The 9,105-nt window shown below is 51.4% G+C and overlaps 1 protein-coding gene across 1 annotated transcript; it reads left to right on the top strand.

Annotated features, from left to right (window-relative positions):
* Nucleotides 1-664: 664 nt before the first annotated feature.
* On the top strand, nt 665-3,682 carry LOC114510633 (sialic acid-binding Ig-like lectin 5). The gene is made up of 8 exons (XM_028529174.2): nt 665-836; nt 911-1,291; nt 1,511-1,789; nt 2,028-2,075; nt 2,301-2,555; nt 2,640-2,924; nt 3,389-3,506; nt 3,643-3,682. The coding sequence occupies exons 1-8, from the start codon at nt 800-802 to the stop codon at nt 3,680-3,682; spliced, it is 1,443 nt and encodes a 480-aa protein (XP_028384975.1). The 5' UTR covers nt 665-799.
* The last annotated feature ends 5,423 nt before the right edge of the window (nt 3,683-9,105 follow it).

Genomic DNA, 9,105 nt, shown 5'->3' with positions numbered 1-9,105 from the left:
TAAAAGAGCAGTGGGCTTGCAGGTTATTTCCACACATCCCTGGAGACCCTGTGAGCCTTTGAGAAGGGACCCAGCTCTTCAGGGGCCCTGAGGATCCAGCTTCCTGAGGATTAAGGTGGCAAATTTGGTGCTGTGCTGAGGACTAGCAATTGGGGTCCCAGACAAAAGGGGTGAGGCCTCCCATGACACACCCCATCTTGAGGGTGTCTGTGCATTGTCACTGTCCCACAGGGCCCCAGACCCTAGAAGTCCATCACTTGTGCATCTCATGTCCCCCAAATCCTCAGGGCAAAGTGCTTTAATGCTCAGCTTCCCCCAGGGTTCCACCCTCCAATGGACATGCGTCTAAGTTCCTTCCACTTGTACCAGCACTTGGTGGTCTGAAGGAAATTTAAAAGTATCCTCTTCCAGAAAGTTCAGTGGTTTCAGCTGAAGGGTGGACCCCCCAGGTCACCAGGAGCAGCTCTGACTGCCATGACCCCTGGGTGACCTCCTTCTTGCCTTAAACATCAACTCTAAGGTGTTCACTTTCAGATTCCCACCTGGATGAGACTCTCAACCTCTGGCGGCCTGGGTATATCATTTGGAGGATCTCCAGAGGGCTGAGGTTGAAACAAGCAGATTTCTCAGCCTCTACCCAAGTCCCACGGTCTGGGGAGCCTAACTTCCCCTTTCAGGCCTGGCCACAGCTCTGTCACCCATGGCTTCCTGTTGGGGCGTCCTCAGCCCTACCACACAGCTTGGTATTTTCCTCCCTGACACAGAGACCTAGACCTGCTCTGCACTGTCAGATGCAGTCATGGTGCCCCTGCTGCTGCTGCCTCTGCTGTGGGGTGGTGAGTGGGCAGAAGGGAGGGGAGATGGGTAAGTGGGGGGCAGAGGCTGCAGCTGAGCCTTTGTGTTCCCACAGGGTCCCTGCAGGAGCAGGCAGGCTATGAGCTCGGAGTGCAGCAATTGGTGAATGTGCAGGAGGGTCTATGCATCCATGTGCCCTGTTCCTTCTCCTACCCGTGGTTTCCGTGGTATTCCTCTGGTGAACTCTACACCCACTGGTACCGGGTTGGGGACAACACACGCTATGTTCATCCTGTGGCCACAAACAACCCCCAAAAAGCAGTGAAGTTGGATACCAAGGGTCGATTCCTCCTCGCTGACCCCAGGACCAACAACTGTTCCCTGAACATCAGAGAAACCAGAAAGAGTGATACAGGAACCTACGTCTTCCGAGTGGAGAGAGGGAGAAATGTACAATATACTTACCAAGATAAGAAGCTGACATTGTGGGTGACAGGTATGGCGGGGGCCCAGGAGAGGATGCTGAGATATGGGACCTGGTCTGACAAAAGGAACAGGTCACTGAGAATGTTCCTGATCCAGGCCTTGAGCCCTGGGTGGTCAGAAGAGACACAGACTGGGGGTGAGCTCAGCCCCTGAGTCAGGCATCCCTCTCAGGTTCATACTCTAGTTTCCCAACCTCTGGGACCCAAGCACCTGCCCCTCTCCTCCTCAGAACTGACACAGAAGCCAGACATCCTCATTCAGGAGCCTCTGAAGTCTGGGCACCCTACAGAGCTGACCTGCAGCCTGCCAGGGTCCTGCCAAGGGGGAATATCTCCCTCCTTTGCCTGGGTGGGAGCAGGTATTGACTCTCTGGACCACCAAAACCTCCACTCCTCGGTGCTTACCTTCACCCCAAGGCCCCAGGACCATGGGATGAACCTCACCTGTCAGGTGAAACTGCAAGGATCAAGGGTGACTACAGAGAGAACCATCTGGCTTAATGTCTTCTGTGAGTGTTGGAGGGATGGCTGGTGTCCTAGGGGCAGTGGGACTGGTCTATGCACGTGTGTGTGTGTGCAGGAGGCTGAGCTTACCTGAGAACACTTGTGAATGAATCTGAGTGCAGGTGGGGATTGGGCGAGAAGGAGAGCAATTCCACCTTCCCGCTTCCCACCTCCCATCCTTGTTTTGGGGTGACTTCCATCTGCTCTTCCCCTCTGAGGCATGACCTTATCTCTCTGTCCCAGATGCCCCACAGAGCCTCACCATAGGCATGTCCTTCAGAAATGTGACAGGTAGGAAAGAACCTCCCTCTCTGGGGCTCAGACCCAATGCTGGGGCATCATGGAGCTCGGGGGTGTGGGAATCAGAGCCTGAATGGGATCAGATACAGGAGAGGCAAGGCGGAAAATCGTCATCCTCCCTCCCTCACTTTTTTGTGTGGATGCTGATACCTGTGTTCCACACCCTTCTCTCCCTGTTGTCTCTCTCTTCCTATCTCTGCACTTTTCTCCCCAAAGCCCTCAAGATTGTGCGCGATACCTTGATTCCCATCCTGGAGGGGGAGTCTCTGCATCTGCTCTGTGTGTCTGACAGCAACCCCCCTGCACAGCTGAGCTGGTTCCGGGGGTCCCCAGCCCTGAACACTATCCCCATCTCTACAACTGGAATCCTGGAGCTGCCCCAAATAAGGGCTGGGGAAGAAGGAAAGTTCACCTGCCAAGCTCAGCACCTGCTGGGCTCACAAAATATCTCTCTCAGCCTCTCTGTGGTCTGTGAGTGTGGGAAAGCCTGGGCTCAGGACATCTGTGTCCTGGGTGGGGAGAGGCACTGCTGACCCTTCTCCTTTCTCCTCACAGATCCCCCATGGCTGCTGGGACCCTCTTGCTCCTGGGAGGACGAGTGTCTCCACTGCAGCTGCTCCTCCCAAGCCCAGCCCGCCCCCTTGCTGCGCTGGCGGCTTGGGGATGTGCTGCTGGAAGGGCAACCAAGCAACGCCTCCTACAAAGTCACCTGCAGTTCTGCCGGGCCCTGGACCAACAGTTCCCTGAGCCTCTCTGCAGGGCTCAGCACCCACTTCAGACTCAACTGCGAGGCAGAGAATGTCCACGGCACCCAGCGCGCCAGTGTCCTGCTGCCGCCAAGTCAGTGGCCTGCTGAAGGAGGGGTTTAGGGAACACAAAAGGGTGAAAGGGAAGATGGAGCTGGGGGAGGGTCCTCCATGGAAGGGGCGATTTGTCAGGAAGGGATCCTCAGTCTCCTGACTGAGCTGAAGCTGCAGCCTGTCCTGCAAGGAGGGGGTAAGGCAAGACACTGAGTCCTGTGATTGGGTGGGCTCATGCTGAGCTTGTCCTTCTGAAGAGGGAAATGCCCTGAGCCCATCCCAGCCCTCAGTGCCTGGGGTCTTGGAGTTGCCCTACTTAGGGGCTGGAGGCAGAGGGGAGGGCACCTGCAGGGCTCAGCACCTGCTTGGTTCCCTGCATGTTTCCTTCAGCCTCTCTGTGAAGAGTGAATTGGAGGACAGGTGTGGCCAAACATGTCAGGTGTTGGGGCCGTGGCCAGGACTGAGACCAGGGTCAGTACTTTACCACCTTCTCCTCTTCCTCAGGATACCGCCCCAGAGAGCAGCAGGGCTCCTGGCCCCTGGTCCTCACTCTGATCAGAGGGGCCCTCATGGGGGTGGGCTTCCTCCTTACCTATGGCCTCACCTGGCTCTACTACACCAGGTGAGGAAGTCTGTCTCTCCACAGGGAAGATCAGGGTTTCGTCCCCAAAGCCAGGTGGGACTGGGGAGTCCCACTTGCCTGGCATTAGAGCTAATGGGTCTGAGTCCCTGAACTGAAATCTGTGTTGGCCCTGCAGGTGTGGGGGCCCCCAGAGAATAAAACCCACACCTGACTGACCCTCCCTTCTTGTGAGGATGGCACTGAGGCGAGACATGGAGTCGAGAGGGGCAGTCGTGGAGCATCAGTGTCACCTTCTCCCTGGGAACTCCTGACTCACCTTCCTCACTTGTACCCTTAGGGTTTTAATTTTTGTAAGTGACTGAGAGATGACAAGGAGAGTCAATGGCAATGAAAGAAGGCTTTTATTCCTCTCATTTCCTGAGAGGAGGCCCCGCCTGCCAGGCAGGGTCCTGGGGGGAAGCACCAGGTTGCCTCAGGGAGCAGATGGAAGTGGGGTACAGAGTAGCCAGAGTCTTATTGGGGTTTCCATGGGAAATGCAAGGCAAGGCAGGGAGAGCATTTAGGATCAGCTAGTATGAAGAAATCAGGGATGTTTATATCTGATGGGGAGGTCTTCATTTCCTTGGTCCCAGGACATGGGTGACTGAGAGCAGGTTGGGGTGATTGGGAATATGGGCTCAGGATTGGATGGTTTGCACCCAATTGGCTGTTCCTGGAAGAGGCTTTTCATGTGTTTGAGAATTGCCTGTCCTGGGTGGATCTGTCTCTCCTTGTTTAGCAGGGTTTTGAAGATTTGAAAGCATCATAAGATACAAAAATGAACCACAAGTGATACACACCCATGACGACCCCTTTGCTGCTGCCTGTGTCTCTCCCATTCTACTTGTCCTCTCTCTCCCCACCCCCTGCTCCTCTTTCTCCATTCATAGGCCCAGGAAGGGAATGAAGTTGGGGCGTTGCCCTCACATTGCCCAGAAGTTACCTGGTTAACACCTGAGTTTTTTGTCTCCAAAATGGCCCCGTCCATGTAGACATCCTTGTGCAGTAGTGTCAGGAGGACAGCTCTTCCTTTCGATTCAAAGACACCTGACCTGCCTTGTAATGATTACTGTTTGATTATAAATAAAAAATTTTAAGTAATACAACATAAAAATTCACTTTATGATTCTATTTAGTGCCTGTGCACATTTCTTGAGCCCATTCTCAGGATTCTGAGAATGACTGTGGTTAAGCTCATGGCTCTGAGGCAAACCTGTAATGAGTGTTTTCAGTGAATGCCTTCCTCTCCTCTTGTGGGTTTCTCAGGCTCTAGATTCAAAATATACAAAAACTGAATGCAGGTCAGCTTTATTTCCTGAAAGAACACTGAATCTGTGCCAACTCCCTAAAGAACTAGCACCTCACCAGTGTCAAGAGCAGGGAAGCAGGAGGTACTTGTTTCCTGTGGGGAGGGTCTCCTGTAAGATTATTCCAGAACATAGAAATGGGGATTGCACTGTGTCCGGCAGAGGGTGGTCTTGGCCTTGGTTTTCCATCCAAGATTTGAATGAGCCAGACCCTTGCTGAGAAGTTGAATTAAAGAGACACTCTATGGAATAGTCACTGTGATGCAGAGTGCATGAGAGGAAACATAGACAATAATAATGCAATGTCCATGTATGATGCCAGATGGGTCCTGGAAATATCAAAGGGAATCACTTTTTGAAGCATATGATTCTCACTCTGGTTGGTGTGGCCCTGTAGTTTGGAGTGTTGTCTTGTACACCAAAAGGTTGCAGGTTGGATCCCCAGTTGGGGGTGTGAGGAAGGTAGCAGACAGAGGTACAAATAATTTTTGTCGTTAGTTAACATACTCACACACACAGACACACACTCCTCTCTCTGAGATGAATTCTGGTGGCATTTCTAAAGTGAGATGGGTCCCTGAGTGACTCTGCCTAAAGTGAAATAGTGGCCCTGGCTGGTGTGGCTCAGTGGATTGAGTGCCTTCCTGCAAACCAAAGGGTCTCTGGTTCGATTCCCAGTCAGGGCACATGCCTGGGTTGCAGGCCAGGTCCCCAGTGGGGGGTGCATGAGCAGTAACCACACACTGATGTTTCTGTCCCTCTCTCTCTCCCTCCCTTCCCCTCTCTCTAAAAGTAAAAATAAAATAAAATCTTTAAAGTGAGATAGTGGTTTCTCCTTGCTCCCAGTTCACTGCTGTCGGTTGCTTAGGATGGCCATTTTGTTAAGAGGTGTTTCAGCCTGGTCTCCTCTGTGCCCCTGAGGCCCTCCCAACCTGGTGCAGGTTATGGCGAAATTTCCTCTTCTGCTCTTCTGTCCATACCTGTGGCTGTGGCCACAACTTTCTCTTCTCTCAGTGCCTCATCTACCATCCCATCTGTTCCTCAGTCTTGACCACAGGGCAGAGGATGGATCTAGGGGATGAGGCTGTGTTGCACCAAATCTGCAATCCCCACTGTGAGAGTTGCCTCCTGTGTCAGGTGGTGTGAAGGCCAGAGAGGACCAGGACAGGAGAGAGGCTGGGAAGAATCAACCAACAATGGTCTATGATTTATAATCATGACTACAAATGAAGCCGCCATGAAAACTAAGAAGGACACAGTTGGTGGGGTGGGGGGGGTGCTTCAGGTTAGTGGACACGTGTAGTGCTGGCAGAGAGGGGAACTCTGAGAGGCCATGGAAGCTCCACACCCCTTACTGCACACCCCATCCTCTGCATCTCTTCTGTCTGGCTGTTCCTGAGTCATATTCTTTTAAATCAACTTAGCGATCTAGTGAGTAATATGTGCTCTGAGCTCTGTGAGCTGCTTTGGTAAGTTAATAAATCCAAAGAGGTTGAGATTTTTGGAACCTCTGATTCAGAGCCAGTTGGTCAGAAGCACAGGTGACAACCTGGACTTCAGACTGGCATTTGATGTTGGGTTGGATTGGCAGGTTAAGAATTGAACTCCTGACCTATAGAATCTGATGCTCTCTCCAGATACATTTGGAGGTGGGGATGGGTAATGAGGCTGATGGCATTCTGTACTATAGCACAGAGATGTACCCCAAGTCCTCCTCAGTGTCCCTTTGGAAACCCTCACATCCTAGGGAAAAGGAGCTTTAGCCTCAGATAAACAATGCATTTCTCAGAGGTCTCTGGGGTCTTTGACCTTCATGGCTGACTCCAGAAAACCTATATCAGACCCTGGCCCTTCCTTCTTTTCCTCACAACAGTGGGTTGATGTTTTCTTCTTTTTAAAAATACCTTCCTTGTACTATCACGGAGCTCTGCATAAGAGGAAACATGATCTGCGAGTGTTTTCTGTGCCTGGCAGTATCCAGTCCCAATTCAGTTCAAATGAAGAAATGAAGAATCAGACGTCTGGCTGAGATATTGTATTTGGAGCTGTTAAGTCACTTAAATAAATTCTAAGCTTCAATTCATTCTACATGAAGGGGAAATATTCAGTTTGAGGAAAGGATTATGTGACTTCAGTGGATGATATCAGGGAGAATGCTAGCATGAAAGGCAGAGCAAGCCAAGCAAGGTCAGGGAAAAGTGGCGGTGGATTAAGGACAGGGAGATTCAGTAGACCCATAAAGATGGGGGGCCTTTTTTATTTGGAGGAACTGTAGAGAAGTCAGAGGGTGAGAGTACAGATTCCTGGGAATCCTGAGGATTGGCTCACAACCCCACATGAGTCCAGTGACTTTCCAACCTCAAGCTGACAGCAGAGACCCACCAGCAGCACCCTCACCTCTGGGACTGGAGTCAGGGCCTCTCTTCTCAGTTTGAGCTTCTGAGCATGATGGGCCCCTTGTCATGAGTACGAGTTCAACCACTTCTTCTTGAGGCTTCTTGTGTGACCAAGAAGGTCTGACCAGACCAGGGCTGAGGATGAGGACAGAGAGAGAGAGAATTTGGATTCTGGTAGGTCCAGGTTCCCAGACCTTCCTGCTCCAAGAGATGTTCTTAGAATTTTGATAGGGCAGAGACAGATCACCCTCTGTCCACTCTCTGAAGGGGCTGGGGATGAACACTTGGCACAGGTGACATGAGTGGGGAATGGGATTCAAAGGGGCCCTCCTGACAGGGTGTGACCAGACCTAAGGTGAGAAGAGCTCCACCTTCCCTTCCCTGTTTGTCTCTGGAGAGAAGAAAGCTTCTGAGAGAGGGTAGGTTTGGGAGAAAACCCTCCAGAATGCCCTGTGGGTAGACATCTACTGCTTCCAAGAGAGCAGGGACTGATGCTGTGACCTCAAGGATCCTGTATGTGACCTCCAAAGACATGCTGGTGCCACTGCCCCTGCTGTGTGTGTGTGTGGGGGGGAGCGGGTAAGAGAGCTGTGGGACACAGTCCTTTTCCTTTATTGTGGAGCAACTTAGAGAAGCATCAGGGCAGAAGCTGCAGGTGTGAGGACTGGGGACACAGTGAGGACAAAGTGCCTGTATGTTCTCATGCTCTGACCTTCTCTCATCCCAAAATCTATGGGTTTACTGTAGATAGTGTACACCTTCTGGTTGAAGGAAGAAACCAAATGTGCCACAATCATCCTATGTCCAAACAGACCAGGTCAGTATCTGAAGGAGACTATCAACAACCTTGGGTGGACTGTACCTCCTTGGGGACCTCTACCTGTGACTATTCCCTGAGTAACAAAGGTGTCAGGGTGGGGAGAGTAAGGCATTGCTCCTTCAGGAGGAGAATACTGCTTAGGAGATCCTGTCACAAATAGAAAATGCCCTCTCTGGATGGGACAGGTAGAGTCAGAGCATCAGCCAGAGGGCAGAGTTAAACAGAAGGACCCTCATGGTGTCACACATTTCTGAGCTGTGTCTCTGTTTCCTCCCTAGTGCTGACTCAGACCTGAAATCCACATCTTGGGGACTCCGGGGTCTGGGTGCAGGGGTCTGGTGAGGGACCATGACATTCACCTTTTACTGGTAAGATTTACCCTGAGTCACCCTCCACCAGACACATGTCATGATGTCAAAAGTCCTATGGATCCTTGCACCTGCTCCACTCAGGACCCCTAGGTGAACTCAGCTCTTGTTCATGCTGCTGCTTCTGGGAAAGAGCCATCATCACCTGATGGCTCCAGTGACCACACAGAACAAAGTGAGATCTGTAAGAAGAGGGCCAGGGCAACCTGTCTCCTCTGTGCCCCAAGACTGTCAATTGTTCCCAAGTGTGAGGGGTGCCCAGATGTGGACACAGGGACATGCTAACTGTCTGGGGTATGACAGGTCCTCACTGGGGTGGGCTAGAAGAGGATGTGGGGGATGGGGTGTGAGACCCAGAGCAGAGAGGGCATAGGGACTTGACCCAGACATAAACTTAGTGATTTAATATATGTATCTATCTCCAAGTACTCACCACAATATCTCATGTTAGCATTCATCACCACATAGAATTCCATATCTTTTCTCTTGTAAAGAGAACTTTTAACAATTTTCAGATGCATAACACATTATTAACTGCATCATTATAGTTAATAGCCACTCTTATTACTACAGTCACCATGCTCTTCCTGATGTCCCCATGATTCAGTTGTATGAGGACTGAAAGTTTGTACTTTGATCACCTCACCCATTTCTCCCTACCGACATTTATTTCTTCTGGCTACCTCCCGTCTGTTCTTGCTATCCATG

This window comes from Phyllostomus discolor, chromosome 12 (assembly GCF_004126475.2).
Source record: "Phyllostomus discolor isolate MPI-MPIP mPhyDis1 chromosome 12, mPhyDis1.pri.v3, whole genome shotgun sequence".
NCBI classification, from domain to species: domain Eukaryota; kingdom Metazoa; phylum Chordata; class Mammalia; order Chiroptera; family Phyllostomidae; genus Phyllostomus; species Phyllostomus discolor.
This window is presented reverse-complemented; position numbering and strand designations above follow the sequence as displayed.